Source organism: Anser anser (genome assembly GCF_964211835.1).
Source record: "Anser anser genome assembly, chromosome: 2".
NCBI lineage: Eukaryota > Metazoa > Chordata > Aves > Anseriformes > Anatidae > Anser > Anser anser.
In genome coordinates this window covers 79,054,308-79,070,792 of record NC_139721.1, presented here as the reverse complement: position 1 = coordinate 79,070,792, position 16,485 = coordinate 79,054,308, and the positions used below count along the sequence as shown (strand labels likewise).

The following is a 16,485-nucleotide window of genomic DNA, read 5'->3' as shown; positions in this document are numbered from 1 at the left end:
TGTAGCAAAGAAAGCCTTGCATCCAGTACAGGTGGGCCAAGAGCTAGGCAAGCAATGCAGCTAGAGGGGCAGGAGTCTTGGCAGCAGATCGGGACTCTCGTTTTCACCTCTGGCAAGAAAGTGCTTCAGCAGTAGTTCAGGTGAGCTATCTGGACAAGAAGGATGGGGGTAAGGAGCAGGAGGTAAGGAAGAGGAGTTATCAAGGTGTCAGGATTTGAACAGAACAATTGGGCTATTGGCCTTGTGGGCACAGGGGAGCGGGAGAAAAGGGCTCTGCCTGCCGGAACACAGCCTTCTCTTTTGTATCTGGAGATTACTGTCAGCTTACTCCTTTGTAGTCTGCTGAGACTGTCCTCCTGGCCTTCAGTGCAGTTCCAGCCACCAGGTTGTAGACCACATTCTTTGAAGACTTCCATAATTTGCTCCTTGTTGGATATGAAAGATCCAGCATTTTACATACAAATTTATGAGGATCCATGGCGCTGTATTGTTGAATTCCTTTTTCGTCAGTTTCCTGCTTGCAAAAACCTGGGAAATTAATGTTATATTAAAAACATAACGTAATTTTTGGTGTTGTGAAGTCAACCACTCAAACGTTCAGAGGTTTGCTGGTTAAAACTAAACAAAACACCTTGGTCCCAGATGCTCATTTTGTGTGTTAATCGTGGATGCTTACCAGGCATCCTTCATGTAATGGGCATGGCCCACATGCAGCAATTTTCTAAGTTTCTGCTTGTTCAACAGAAATCTCTGTCTCTTATTAATTGCACACTCTTCTTCAATGGTAGTCTCAAAAATTTCTCTAAAAATATTCATTTTGTGGTGTTCATAGTATCTGTGTGGTGTTATAGATCTGAGATGATTATTTAGGTCTTGAATGTTTTGGAGCATTGCGTAGCATTTCATATGTTCAGTATGCATTTCCCAGTGATTTCAGGTGTGGCTGTGGGCTCTGAAGTTGAGAAACTGAGAAGAAAAAATTATTACTGTAAAGTTCTATTGTAAGTGATTTGCTGTGCATCTGTGGTATAGATAGAGACAGGATCCTGTTCCAGGGGCAGTAGTACTTTATTACTACTTTAACCATGGGAGCTTCCTCCTGATTTCTGCCTTTCTCATTTCTGTCTTCATTTTCAGTGTGCGTTGCACCTTCAGAAAATGAAGAAAAAATCCTGCTAGAGGGAGCGTTTCTTCCTCATGGAAGATCTGTCCAGTAACACTGAAAAGCTTGGTGAAGTTCCATAGAAGCATAGCGTAAGATCATACAGCAAATGTATTTTGTCTATGCAAAAGTGGCAGAGACCAAGATAACTTTCTTCATTCAGATATTTCCTAATTGCTTAGAAACTGCAAGTGTGTTGTAGTTTATTATTTTTAAGGATGATTTACAGAGTTTCTGGGTTTCGTGACTATTGCAAGTAAACGTAGGAAAATATACTTTAATCCAAGGTAAAAATACATAAAACTTAATAAAAGATGTGTTGTGAAGCTTGGCTTATTCCATGTGTTTTTGACCAACCCGAACTTTTAAAATCGTTTGTGCTGAAGTGTTCTGTATGTGTACCTAAGATTTTTTTAATACTGAACAGTTTCATCATTCTTGGATGTTCTTAAAATTAAAAATATTTTTCCCCATAGGTTATTTTTGTTTTTTTACCTTCCCAGTTCAGATAAATTCATATTAGAAATTGATTGTAGATAACTTTATGATACCAAATGAGATTTTTTATTTTTGTTTTATTTTTTCACTTGGACTGTTAAGGATGCTGTTGTCTCAGTAGAAGAATTCAGAAGTGATGAAATGGAATAGGCGATGCAAAGTTAGCGTGGAAGTCCTTAAATGTTTTCCCTGTCTTAGGACTTCTGTAGGACCTGTATACCTGTGGGGGGGCTAGGCTGTATGTATAAGTTGTAAATGTGGAGAAGTTGGGAACTAAGGTGCTTCTGGTTATACTTACCTGCTTCCTACAGTTGCAGAGCTGCACAAGGGGAAGTGCTAATAAGGAATAGGAATTCATGATCATCATGATCAATCTAATAGTAAACCGAATGTAGGCTGCATGACATGGGTGCCATACTGGTGTTCTGATGCAGTTGAATACTCTTACGGAAATGCTTTTTTGAGAATTCTGTGTGTGTTTGTTTATCTGTTGGGATATTATTTGTTTTATTGATGTTCTCTGCTAGTGTAGTGTCTGTAGTAATGTTTTAACTTTCTCTGGTTGTCTAAATGTTGATGCTTAATACAAATCAGTGCTGGGGATTCCTCCCTATAGGAGTGTCTGTGCAAGTCGGTCAACTTTTGATGGGAAAGAAGCACTGCAAATGTGTAACTGTAGTCCATTACTTAGCTTAGTGATTTTAAACTTTCTAGGGAATACAGTAATAGCTTTCTGATAGAAGACTGAAGAATTCTAATGTAAGTGATTTGGAGTCTATTAAGCATTTTGAGGGTTTAGGGTTTTTATAAATTCATTTTTCCTTTTCAATCCAGAACTAGGGCTATACCTATTATAAAAAAATTAAGTGTAAAGAAGGTGTAGGTATTCCATATTGTTTGATAACTGTGTGACAAAAAGGGCTTTGAGAGTGGTGTTTCATATGTACGTTCATATTTTGTCTCTGTCATTTCAGAAGAAAAACTCAAAGGTTTTAAAATATTTTTTACATAATAAAGTATTTTTTAAAATTATTGTTTCTTTCTGAACAGACACAAGTAACTCAGTTTCCAGTAAATAAGTTGACATCATGTCTCGAGCACGGCAGCCCCCACTTGTAACAGGCATCTCTCCCAACGAGGGCATCTCATGGACAAAAGTGACAATTCGAGGAGAAAATTTGGGAACTGGGCCTACAGATCTCATAGGTAAGTTGAAAAGAAAACTTATTACTTTTGAGACTGTGGGACATCACATTTATAGAACGTCACATTTAGGTTATGATTAGGGATGTGTTTTCTTTGCAAATAACATAGTAAAGTCTACGTTGCATGTTACGAGAAATGACCTTTTTCACAAGTATGCACTAGAATCCCCAAATCCACACCTAGCAAATCAGCATGACCATACTCTGTTAGACAGCCTGTTAGCCTGACTCAGCATCCTGCGCCGAGCGCTGGTTAAGAATGAATGCCTGTGGGAGTGTACAAGAAGAGAGTAGATGTAACACAACTCTCTCCTTTGCCACTTACCCAGGCATTGAGGTTTTACAGCTTGGGTACTATTCTATCAGAAGTGTTTTCCTTGTATTGAGAAAGTCACTGAGCATTTCTATTCCTTGAATTAGTGTAAAAGTCAATAGTGCATCTGCAACAGGCTATGGCAAAACTGATTCAACAGTTTAGCTACACATTGCGTGCAGAACTCTCACCTTCACTGTTCTGATTTTAACATGTTAACTTCATTGGAAGTTACCATCATAGTTCTAGCATTGGAAGAGGGAACAAGCAGTTTTCTTTGTGATTCTTCTCACTCTATAGATCTTGACCACCATCGCTTTCAGTTGCTTCTTTTTCAGGCTAAGAAGTCCTAACAGGTTTAATTTCTCTGCCTGTGTTTTTGACCCTTCTTCTTCTTCAGTGAATCTTTTTCAGTTTTATTACTGATGTCTTGAGTTGGATGAACAACATTTTGGATACATACAGTGTTCAGGATATGAATGCACTGTGGCATAATACTTTACTCTCGTTTGTGTTTGGTGTTTCTTTCATAGGCTTCTGTTTTCCATATAACTACCACTAAGCACCAAGCTGATTTTTTTCATTTATTTGCCTACTGTAGTCCCATGATTTAATGCTTGAGGGTTAGTAGTCAGTTCAGGGCCTGTCATCTGTGAATTTAAGATTGATTTTGCATGTGTGCATTGTTCATTGAATTTCAGCTGCTGTTTTATAGCACCACTCAGTTTCATCAGGTCTGTTCTGCATTTTGTTCTAGCTTTTATTGTTTTATGTTGTGAATAAATTCATATCATCAGCAAACTTTGTAACCTCTTTATCTTGTCATTTACAAATCTAGCGAACAGCAGAGTTCCTATCACATGCCCTGTGGAAGGTTTCCTCAGTGAAAACACACCATTTATTGTAGCCCTGTTTCTGTCTTTTAGCAAGCCATTTATCCATTTGAGAATCATATCCTATGAATGCTTAATATTCTCAAGCCTTTTGAGAAGGACTTTGTAAAATCTTTTTGAAATCCAAGCTAACTATAACTACTGGAATTTCCCATATTCCTTCTCTAAGTTAAGCATATGTGTACTTCAGCATTCATGCTAGAGACAATCTGTCTAATTTGTTGTGGAATCATGACTCCTCTGAAGTCCATTGGAATTTTGTTTGGCTTTGCTAGAAGCAATACTTCACTTCATGGCTGTAAACCAAGATTCCCAAATTCCATTCTTGGCCACCACAATGAACTTTATGGCCAAGCGTAAGCTACTACAATTTTCCCCTTCGTTTCAATTTGCTGCATCTTTTAGAGAGGAAGTAGTATTTTGCTGAGCTGCTAGACAAGATTGCGGTACGCTAAAGAATCTTTATTGAGAAATACTCAAAAACTGATAGTGTTATAGGTAAGTATATTTTTGTGTATTTGTATGGTTCATGGATCTCAATAACCTCATTAGTTCGTTGGTATAATCTCTTCGTAAGTGATCAATGCTAGGTTCTTGGAAGGAAGACATATCCTGAACTGTGTTTCAGTATTACAGCTGATTGTCTGCTGAGGTTTTTGGGTTTTGTTTTTCGCAGAGTAACTCTTATAACATATAGCTGCTAATAGTCTTATGTTTTGAGGTTGAAAAAAAATGGTTTGCTGTATTTTTCCCCCTTAGCTCATTTGATTATCAGCTTTTTCCAGTAAGTGACTAAGGCCCCAGACACGTAAAGATTTCTTTTCATGGTTAAATTAGGCATGTAAATAGTCCCTGTGACTTGAATGGAAATACTTGCAAAAGTGAGTCTTTGTAGGCATGCGATTTAAGCAAGTTTGAGTGAGGGTTTTATAAAGTTTATAATCTGCTACTTGAGATGCATTAAAGTAAAATGAAAAGCAAGAAACTATTTTTTTATATAAACGGAATATCACATAATAGGAGAATATGTCTTTCGGTTTCATTTAAAAGAGAGCCTTCTTGTAATCTATTTGTATCTTTGAAACTAAATAAACTTTTTATTTGTAACTCTATAGCTCATGGTACAAAAAGTCAAGTCCAGGAGATGCACGCAACATTTATGCTCTCAAGGTTTAGTTTGTCTTCTAAGACATTTGCAGCTGTATTTTTGTAGGCATTGTAAAATTGTCAATTTATAAGCTTAGCCAAAATTGGAAAGTCTCATGAGATTTACTTGTGCCTATTTATTGAAATAGGCAGTGGACTGGACTCTCCAAAATACCCTATAAAAACTAGACCCCCAGTATGACGTTCTCAAGGATCCTCATACTATGCAGCAGATTAAAATTAAGTTTTATTTAAAGGGAAGTTCTTTCATTTTTGGAGAAAAAAAAAAGTTTATTTTTACTATCAGAGGATCTCCCTGAACATGATTTTCTTTCTTTTTTTTTTTTTTTCCCCAGAAATTGTCTTCTGCCATTACTGTACTTAGTGAGGTGTATAGAATGTTAATCAAGACTTCTGCATTTTTGAGATACAGATAAAGGTAGTTTCCCTCCATTTAAAGTGTTGGATCGTGTGATCATGTTCTTTTGCTAGCTTTAGGAACCTCCAATGAGTAAAAAATAATTGATACAAGGATCATCAAAAGAGTTATTGAAAAATTTCTACCCTACTAAATTGCTCAAGCTCAGGTATTGATTTTAAAGTATTAATTTAAGTATGAACTCAGACCTTTTAAACTCTGGGGTGAAAACCTGTCCTTACGAATGATTTGGACAAACTCTGTCAGTCTTATTTAGTGCTGTAGTCTTTTTCTCCATCAGAGAGATGTCTAGCATAAAAACAGAAAAGACTTAGCATAGTCTAAGGTTAAAACACATGCATCATAAATGTGTGGGCTTTTTCCCCCTCCAAAAAATAAAAACTCTGGCCTAGTTGAAATGTTGCAAAAAAAAAAAAAAAAGAACAACCAAAGTATTTTTTAATTTAAAATACTTTTGTTTGTTTGTTTTTTGTTTTGCCCCCTCTCCTCCTTCAGGCATTTTAAAGAAACTTATCTACTGTCATTTCTCAAGTAAAATTACCTTCAGTTGTAATAGATTCAAGGCCTTTCTGGTTTTTATATTTTGGTTTTTGTTTTCAAAATAGGTTTTGGCAGGGAGTAAGGCATTTTTATGTCTGACAAAACCATGAAAACTGCCAAATTTGTCTGCTGTGTAATGTCAGAGGTTTAAATCGTGAGAAAAAGTAAGTGTGAAGCTTTGGTGCTGAGCCACATACGCTGACCCTTTTCTGTCTGTAAGTATTTGTTAAATTGGTCAGAGCTTTTCAGAAATTCAAAACAAAAGCCAAGCCAACAGGGGAAGAACTGCTATGCCTGACTAACTTATATTCCAGTACAGCCAACAGAATAGTATGGTCTTGTCAGTTTGAACATAAGGTAAAGTATTTCTAGGTAATAAAGGAGGAAACTAATTTATTCAGTTAAGAGGAAACTAATGAAGTTTCTCTTACAGATCAAATCTTTTAGGGACTTTCCTGTATTGATACTGTAGAAATTAGGATCTTGCTAGGTCTTCATGACAAGAAAACTCAAACTGGGAATATGGGATTTGAACCAGATCTGAGAAAACCATACATCTGTTCCAGCATCCAGAGTCCTTATCTGATCAGATTTATTGGTCGGTTGGTCAAATTAGTCTGACTGCAGGAGATATATGAAGCCCCAGGAAGCCTGACCTCATATTAAGGTGTAACTTGACTTGTAAGTGTTAAGAGGTGTTCTTAAATGCTAAACACCAAACTAAATGCTAACACTAAATTAAACTCTAACACTAAAGCTGAAGGAACATCTGAAAAATATATTTGTGACTCTTGCTGTAGCTGCCAACACGGGACTGGAGAAGCATCATGGGTGTGTGCGTGTAAAATATATGAAGCATCATAAACATATTTGCCCTAAAGAATTTCAGAAGATAATTTTATTCATAGTAGGTTGTTTTGTTTTGTTTTGTTTTCCCCAGGTTTAACAATATGTGGGCACAACTGTCTGCTAACTGCCGAGTGGATGTCTGCCAGTAAAATTGTGTGTCGAGTCGGACAGGCTAAAAATGACAAGGGAGATATTATTGTCACTACAAAGTCTGGTGGCAAAGGAACTTCAACTGTTTCCTTCAAACTGCTGAAACCTGAAAAAATAGGTATTGTTCAAACTCACAACTATTTTATTTGCTAAACAAACGTATGACTGAGTGACTGTTTAAATAAAATGTATGTTTAAAATGGATCCACCTCAGGACCATCTTCAGTTGTCTAGAAAAATCATACTATAAACAATAAAATGTGCAAATGTATACATGTATAAATTCATGGTGATTTGTGAAATTAATCCTGCTTTCTCAATATCCTGAATAAAGTCCTCAATGACTAATAAAGTGTCCCTTTTTATTTATAAGCAGGAGCACCAAAATTCTAAAATTTTCAAAAAGTTCATAACATCCAGTAATTATTCATGTTGCTTTGAAGCTTACTAGATAACTCCAACACATAAACCAGTTTGTGAGCTTTACACCTAAATCCTGAGCTGACAGTTGATCTTTAAATGAAAGCTGAGTCCTCAATGCCATTTCTTATTTGTAATTCAAACCATCTGCAAGATGGAAAGCATGAAGTATTTTTGATGTGATGTTTAACCATTAAAATGATGTTGTCAAGCAGTCTAGGAACTCTGCTTTATCTGGAATCCAGTCTAAATACATCCTGGATTTAAAATATTTCTTTCAAACACCTCATTGATGAAGCTGGATAGTCATCTTTTAAAACATAGGGATTCACACAAGAGTAACTATTTTAGGCTTCTTCTCTCTGCAGTTCACTGACAGTTAAATAAAGCCTAATTTCTTTCAGGCTGTACTAAAATCTTACCAATAGAAAGAGGAAACATGAGCAAGTGGTAATGGCAAAGCTTTTGGTGGTGGAGAGAAAAATCAGTATTCAAAAAAAAAAACACAAAAAACACCGAGGTTTGGGGACTGGGTAAATTCTGATGTTGAGTATCTGATGGGTATGTTAAAGAAGAGGATGATGAAAAATATGGCTGGCTGGATTTTTGACCAGGGCCCAAGAACCATTGTTTTTTTACCTTTTTCTGTTGTATGTTGTATAAAGCTTTGGAAACAAGGCCAGTCCTGTGTTCACTGAGATCTTAAGTCATCCATTTTGTCATGTGGCCAAAGTAGACTTACTTTTTCGTTAATGAGTGGCACAGAAAAGGAATCTTTCCTAAATTATGCAAATAAGAAGGCATCCAGGTTAATGCTTCTTTTGAAAGGAGTAGATGACAAGGCACGGACAGATAGCAAAGTATGAAAGGAATGAAAAATACTAATACACTGTTATCAGGAAAATGCTCTTAATTTACGTGGACCTCTGCATACTGTAAGAGCTAATGTTTGATTTCCAGTCATTAATAATTTTTCAGTAGCTATAAGAAAATAAAAGCATAATTGTATCCAGGTTGTTTTACCATGTATCTTCCAATATATTACCTAGGCATGCATTTTACATTTATCAGGATTTTTCAAATTAATTCAGTATGTTAGAATTTGATAGTGCTGGACAGCCATTGTTGTTTTAAGGATATGTGCTTTGTTTTCTCTAGGTATCTTGGATCAGTCTGCTGTCTGGGTGGATGAAATGAACTATTATGACATGCGCACTGATAGGAATAAAGGGATTCCCCCCTTGTCTCTACGTCCAGCTAATCCACTTGGTATTGAGATAGACAAGTGAGTACCAAATGCCTTTAATACACTTTTTTTTTTTGGCATTTTTCTCTATATATGCCTCTGTAAATTCCAGAAAAGTTTTAATGCTTTATGAGACAGGGAGAGATTTAAAAAAACATGCGTGTGTTAGCTGATGGTATATTTGGGACTCAGAAGAGTTGTTGATGAGCAACAATGTCCTACTTCATAATCCTTATTTTGGATTATCAATTAAAACTGTAGATAATCTAAAAGGCAGATATATTGAACTCCAGTGATGTTTAGTTACAAGGATTGGTAAATAACCTAAGGCTTTGGATTTATACATTGTAGTTATGGAATACTTACTGTTGCATCTGAGTTTCATGGGGCTTTTAGGGATGTTTAGATTGCTATCTGTTGCTAAAATTGCACTGTAAAATGTGATTTATTATACCACAACAACTGGTTTATTTTATTGAAATATTAATAGCGTTTTCCAACCCACAGACTCCTTTACTTTTGTTCATAAGTATGGTGAACTTTATGACTATTTTTTTCTGAAATAGAAACTTTCTTATAAGCGATAAACAGAATCAGAGGGCTTTGAAAAAGACACTGTTAGGGCTCCAAATCTGACGAGTTCATAGTTCTTCATGTGAAGAGATTCATAGAACTGAAGGCTAGGAAAGTTGTTAAAATATTCGATCCAAAGTCTTCCCAACCCAGGCTTTTTTAAACTTCAGTTATTTCTGCATCAATTCAATGATCTGTGATTGTTTTACTGCTTTCTCAGAAGATATCCAGTCTTGATTTGAGGGCATCACATTGAAGAAAATCCAGCGTCCATTGTTACCTTGTTCTGATGGGAAACTGCACTTTTCTCAAAATCTGTATGGGATTTATAGTGAATCTATCATCAGCTTCCAGACTCTGGTTATGCATTTCTTTCCTACTTAAAATACATATTTTTCTTTTCAAATTGCTAACTCATTTTTTTCTAATAAGCTGAAGATGTTGTCTGTTGTCTTTCTCAATAGCCTCTTGGCGTAGCTTCTTACAGATGCTTCTTTCATCTCCTCTTGTTTTACAGTTCTGTTAAAATGGGGACTCTAGAACTGGACAGTATTCCAGAGTCTTACGGGAAGACTTCTTGTGTCTGCTCCCACCCTCTGTCCCCTGTTTGTAAATTCAAGAAATAAAATAATCCTTTTTTAACACAGTGCTACATGGGGAACTAGCAATGACGTATTTGTTAGCTAATTCTCTGAAGTTGCTACTTTTGCTACTGTCATGGCCACTCATTATTGTGTAGCCGTGATCCGGATTCTTTTATCTTAGCTGTATCTTTTTACATTTGTCACTGTTCTGTTTGTTGCTTCCTAGACAAGTTGGTCTTCTTAATCCAGATGACAGAGTCTTTCGTTACTTAACATTTTCACCAACTATTAATAAAAAAAAGTTGGTGACAAAGTTAGCAAGTGATGCAAATACAAATGAAAAAGTAGCGTGGGCTATATTAAAACTTTATGTGTGGATTTTCTCAGGTTTGTTTCTCCACTGGTTGATCTGCTTTTTGATGTTACTGTTGTTTTATTTTTTTTTTGTAATTAGCTAGTTCTTTAATCCATGTGATATATTCTGTTGGCATTGCTAAACACTAACATGTCACGTCTCACATTTTTCAGTGAAGCACTTAATCTTAAAGCCTGTATGATATGTTTTCAAATATTGTACGAAACATTTCTGACTGACGTTAAAACTATTTTTTTCTGCTTTAATTTTCTGTTTGTTGAATGCCCTGTAACAGCTTTTCTATTATTTTATCTGGAATTTAAGTCAAGATAACTTTAAGTTGGTTCTGTTGCATCAGTCGTCTATCTATGTGTTTCTCACAAGAATTCTTTCTGTAAATGCATTGGATATAACAGGTTCTGCTTATTTTAAGAAAACTTTTATTGTAATACTCAACTACATAACCAAAATTAACAGTTCTTACAGTCATGACAGCGTGAATTTGATAGATTAAGAATTGTCTCCCAGAAACCTGAAGAGAATCAGTTTAAGATTAGTTTAATTCAAAGTCATTAGTTTGGATGTTTGTTAAACAGGAAAAGAAAAATACCATGTTTTAAAAGTTTTATCTGGAAGCATTAGGGAATAAGCATGTTAATGAAACCTCAGATTTTGCGTGAAAAAGAAAGAAAAAAAAAAGGAAGTCAGAACTATGTAAATACAGGTAGAAAATAAGAACTCTGGAGTGGGGTTAGGGTGGAGTGGGATAAAGAAATACTTGGGGAAGCATTACATCAAGCCTGGTTCATTGTTTATTCACCTCCAAGTTCACTGGAGGTGAAACATGAAGATTGTGGCAAGCACTGCTGTTGAAAATGACGAGTTTGAGAGAAGAAACACTAGTCAATATTACAAATAGTTGTGGAGAGGGAATGAGAATCGTGGAGACGGGAAAGAGATGGGGAAAGACATGAAAAGCCTGGGCTGCTCACATACTGCGGGTAACAGCATAGTGTTAATAGTTAAGACTATATATAGATGGAACATCTGCGTGTAACTTTAAGTGTCTCCCCAATGGATTTTTTTCATAATTTTTTGAAAAATTGGAGCAATACAGTGTTTACTTTCATAAAATAATCTTTAATACCATGTTGTTTAGTTAAACATGTTTGCAAGTACTTGAAGTAGAGGGTGGGTGAGGAGGGAGAAATATTTTACAAGGTAGTGAAAAAAATGCAATTATAAATTAGGGAAGTTTATAAGTAGGCTATTAGCATTAACCATTACTAGGCATGGGAATAGTTTATCACTAGGAGTGATAAAAATTGTTGGAATCTTGGGATGTTTTAAAATAAAAGCCTAATATGATAAAGAACAGTTGTGTATAAAAGGAGATTGGACTCGGTAGTATAGCTGATTTCTCCTTTGTTAATACCTTTGGCTTCTTTAAACTATTTTTTAATGTGTGCAAATTGGGATGTACTTCCCTTTTGAAGCCGAACTGTTTAGCATTGGGCTGACTTGGTGGGGTTTCCAACCCCCTGCCTTGCAGCCTGATGGGTGATAAGAAAAGGAAAGGAGTGCCGTGTATTGGTCATACAAACATGGTAAACAAAAGAAGCACTTAAAGAAAGGATCAGAGAGAAAAACAGAGTGAACACCAGTTGTAAGAAGCCGGGATAGGAAAAAGCTAGAGGGGAGCACGCTGAAGAGCAGGCAGGAAGTGGGTAGCCTACACATGGAGAGAAAGAAGTCCTTCCAGAAAGTGGTCGTCAGTCATCAGCAAATGATACAGAAAAGACATCCCGGAAAGAATTAGATCACCTGTCCTGTGCGGTTTATTTTATTTTTAATATAGATTATGCTCAGTTCTAAAAGTTGCATTTGTGGGCTTTAAAAATGTTTATGGTACTTAGTCCAATTAAAATGCATTTAAAAATTATTCATAGTGTGTGAATTACACAGCTGAGTACTTACTTTCAAGGTGTTGCAATTGGGACAATGAAATACTAGAAAAAAAGGTTCCATAACAGCGCTTTAGTACAACATTTCATTAAACTGCTGGCTGTTATGGGGACAAAAACTTTATTCTGACTCAGTAGGTGTAAGGTTGGAGGTTAATTGTGAATGACTGGAATTTAATGCATACACAGCATCATCTTTTAGCTTGCGAGCTTAACAAGTACTAAGTATTAATAATTTCTACCTGATAAGCCCTTCGTGTTTTCCAAGACCTAATTCCTGTTGTTGTGCCACAAAAATAACTTCAAAAAAAATGAAGGGGAAGAAAAAGAATATCAGTTGCTAAATAACAAAATGAATCATATTGTAATAAAGCTGTATCTTGCTGGTTACAAATCACTATTGAAACATAATCAAGTCACAAATGTGTTAATAGAAGAGTGTTTGCACACATTATTGTCCTGTACACTTTGTCCATGGTTGTATAATTCATAGCCTAGAACAAAGAACTGATCCCATTTTATGAGGTTTTGTTGCACTGCTATCAGTTAGTGCACATTGTGTGCATGCTGTGAAGTACTTCCTTCACAAAAGAAAACAGATATTTAAAATATTTAATCTTTGAGTTCTAGTTTATTAATTTTCAGGATCTATTAAGGACTTAGAGCCTTGATTTTCTATCGCCATCTGGCTTTAAGTGCAAAGCAGGTCTGTGCCACCCTCCACCCCAAGGAATATTCCTGGCTGTGGTGTTAGGGAGATGTAGCCAGAAATCTTTACAGGAGACTTAAATAGCTTGCAGGAAGAAAAATTGTATACCAAGTAGTGACCTCAGTCTGAGAAGTGTGGAAAGTTGGCATGAAAATACTAACAGTAACAGCTATGTTGCAGTGCTTGGGTTGGTGTTCACAGTGTGGGATGGTTACGGGACTATGTTGGTAGGTCATGTCCTGACAAGGATTTTGAGCAGCTCTGGGAGACAATACGTGAGACCTATTTCATAAGAGCACCGGGTGAAATCAGTTGGTGGAAAATTAAGAACTGTGTAAGATTTGTGAATGAACTGCTTGCTCAGATGTGTTGCATACGCTTCTACCCTCTTGCACAACAAGTCCTTGTTTATGTGAAAGGTTCCCTGCTTCCCCTACCTACTCTGTCAGACTAAGTAACTGCAGGCAGACCTGGCGGTAGTTTGAAAAATTTTGAGTATTGTTTGTTGTTTTGCATGTAGCAGAGGTCATTATGGTGGATCCATCTCGTACATGAAAGCAAACGCTGACATGCTAAGTACATTCCACATACTTCTATATCCACCCACTCAATACAGATGCTTCCCTCTTCCCACGCCAGCTTCCAAAACAGTTCGTCTGGCAGGAGGAAGAGATGATCTTACGCTGCCACCTAACGGCAAGCATCAGCTTGCTGCCCTGAGATGGGAAAAGACTTTCTGGAGGCTAGGATAATGTATTTATTTTTAAATGGAGCATACGGAAACTCAGCAGTTTCATCCTTGAATATAAGGGGCTCGTGGAAACTTTTATCACAGTGACACCAGAGGAAAAAAATGTGGAAACTAGGAGAGAGATGCAGGATATGTGTCACACTGTTATGACGCTAAAAGTATAGTAACACTTACTGCTTATAAGGCTGATGCATCAGTTTCAGCTACCTACTTATTAATTTCTTCGTAGATTTTTCTCATCACATTCTGCCATTACTCAGATATGGTTGTCATTTTGTTGTCATATTTCTGATAAACCCAGCACTGCTAGAGAGTCATTGCCGGTGCGCATCCTTGTCTTTTTGCTGGCGGAGAGACCCTTGTTAACACCTTTTGATTCATCGTGTTTAGTCTACTCCAGTGTCCTCTATGCTGGCCTTGTTGCATGTATGATTAACGCAGCACAGCTGGTCCTTAGCCTGCTTCTAGGAGTCTGGCTGGTACCAGACAGAGGGGGAGTGCACAACAGCCCTACTTTGAGCTTGTTTATGCTGGTTGGTATTCAGAACCTGTGTTTATTTAAAGTTGCTCCTTTTGACCTATAAACTCCTGTGGAATTGAGGTTCAAGTTACCTTTTGGTGGCTGTATCCTGTTCTTGGACCTGCCTTTAATCTGTATATGTTGCCACGCATGCTGGAAAACATACTGTGAGACCCTGGGAGCAAATAATCTTTACAGAAAACTTACAGTTTGCTAAGCTGCATTCATCGTCAAGCTCTGTTCGTTTGTATCCATTTACTCAAGAACTCTGCTGTTAAATTGTGACTGGTCTGGGATGTGATTTATCTACTGAGATCACAGCTGATCTTAAACCGCTGGAGAATATAAACGCTCTGTATATGCACAACTTCTGTAGTAAAATTTGCAAGACCTTATATATGCTGTGATGTTGAATTACGGAGTACTAGGCTATACGGAACCTAAGTTTGGGGTCATGGAGGGAGGGACTTGTATTGTTGGGTAGGTGTGACAGAAGGGAATTGGTTGTGCCTTATGAAGTTTGAATCCAAACTACATGTGCGTGCCCTTTATGTGGAAGCAAGGACCGTTTTGGAGCACTGCATGACAGTATTAGATACAGCCAAAATAAGTTTGAGGAATGTGAAAGTATACAGTGGCTTGAAACCATTTTTTTTGTATTACAGTTATCTCATGAATATCAATAGTATGTAAAGTTTTAATTTCTTTTGTATTTTAAATTGTTTCCTAATAGTTCTGATGGATAAATAAGACTACTTTAAAATGTTAGCTAGAACTTTATTACCAGATCTGGTTTTGCTTTAAGCAAAATAGTCTGCCTAGCAGAAAGTATATAAATCCAATATGTTTACCCTTGCTGAAACTCTAAAGGTAGGGAAATGCATAGAGTCTTCAAAGATGGTAAATTTACCTCTTCTTTTTCTTTCTGGGTTCATTTTCTGGTTGTAATTCCTTTTACAGTTATTGCTTTTTAATCAATGATAGAGTATTAAGAGTTGCTTCCTGAATTGACTTCTGTAGAACTAGCAAATCCACCGAAAATGATAAACAATTTCTTTGCGTGCTAGCATGAACTCAGCTTTTGCTACTAGTTCATGTTCACCCCATGATGTTGAAATGAGTAAAACAGAAATACTTTTCCAAGTCACATATGTGCTTGTTTATAAGTAAATGGTAAGCAAATTTTCATGAGAACAACTTCCAAGGACTTATTTATTTAATTTGCTAATGGAAGTTAATGAAACAAACTTGTGTGTGTATGGAGTCAGTCTCTTTTCAGATGCATCTGGCCAGACATTGCAGAAATACAGTCGCTTTCAGTTTGAACTTCTTAGTGAGCAGCTTGTTGTGAAGACAGCTGTAGCAAGTCATTTCAAGCTACCCATATCTGTTAGTGGAAAAACTACTGGTAAAATTTATGATTGAAAATAAGTGTAACATGCTATAGAGTAAAACGTATTGTTAACGTACCACACACATTCACGTTCATGTTTCTACTCTGTTGTGACTATGTCTAAAATATGTCCAGACAGATAAAAGCACCCATAAATGCATTGCTAATTTATGATTCTACACAAATACATCTGCTGGAAAAAAGCTCCCAATAACTTTTCAATGCAGTCAAACATCAAACTGAAAAAAAAACTTTGTTTCTCTCAGACATTCTGTGGGCAAAACTCATTTGCAGGAATTTATTACATCCCTAGCTAAATAAGTGATCTCTATCTCAACTTATGTGTTTTTTTTTTTTTTTCTTTCCTAGGAATTATATAGCTTATGTTTAAGCTTAAACTGTCATGCATATGTCTTGCAATCTTGTAGTAATAAGTAGCATTTGGTAACAATATATTTGTTGAGTGGCTGTGCTTTTTGTGTTATATCTATTTCTGTTGGTTTCTGAGGAAATATATTGAAGTTCTGAAAAATCGAGCAAAATTCTGTTTCTGTATCTTGTATGTGCATTTATGTGGTACTTGCAGAAGAGTTCTGAGTCTCAAAGCAACAAAATGACTTTTTGTTGTTCTTGATTTTGTTTTTAGCATTTTAAAAATGTACCACATATGGATTTAATATAAAAGATTTTTTGGGCAGCCATGGGATATATCACATGTGAAATATTGTACTGTAAATTCTTATGCCTGGTAGCACTTTTGAGTACTTTAAAAAAT

General features: G+C 36.3%; 1 protein-coding gene across 6 annotated transcripts in view; it reads left to right on the top strand.

Moving 5' to 3' along the window:
* The window catches only part of EXOC2 (exocyst complex component 2), a 131,965-nt gene that overhangs the window by 11,015 nt on the left and 104,465 nt on the right, over positions 1 to 16,485 (top strand). For 2 of the 6 annotated variants that reach the window (XM_083826808.1, XM_083826806.1), the window contains exons 2-4: positions 2,711 to 2,866; positions 7,137 to 7,313; positions 8,774 to 8,900. In XM_083826808.1, the coding sequence (XP_083682934.1) occupies positions 2,749 to 2,866; positions 7,137 to 7,313; positions 8,774 to 8,900 (422 nt within the window). In that variant the 5' untranslated portion in view covers positions 2,711 to 2,748. Of the gene's footprint in view, positions 1 to 1,230; positions 1,255 to 2,710; positions 2,867 to 5,573; positions 5,657 to 6,261; positions 6,412 to 7,136; positions 7,314 to 8,773; positions 8,901 to 16,485 lie in introns of those variants that run through there. The other 4 variants (XM_083826811.1, XM_083826807.1, XM_083826809.1 and 1 more) reach the window with 4 other exon arrangements.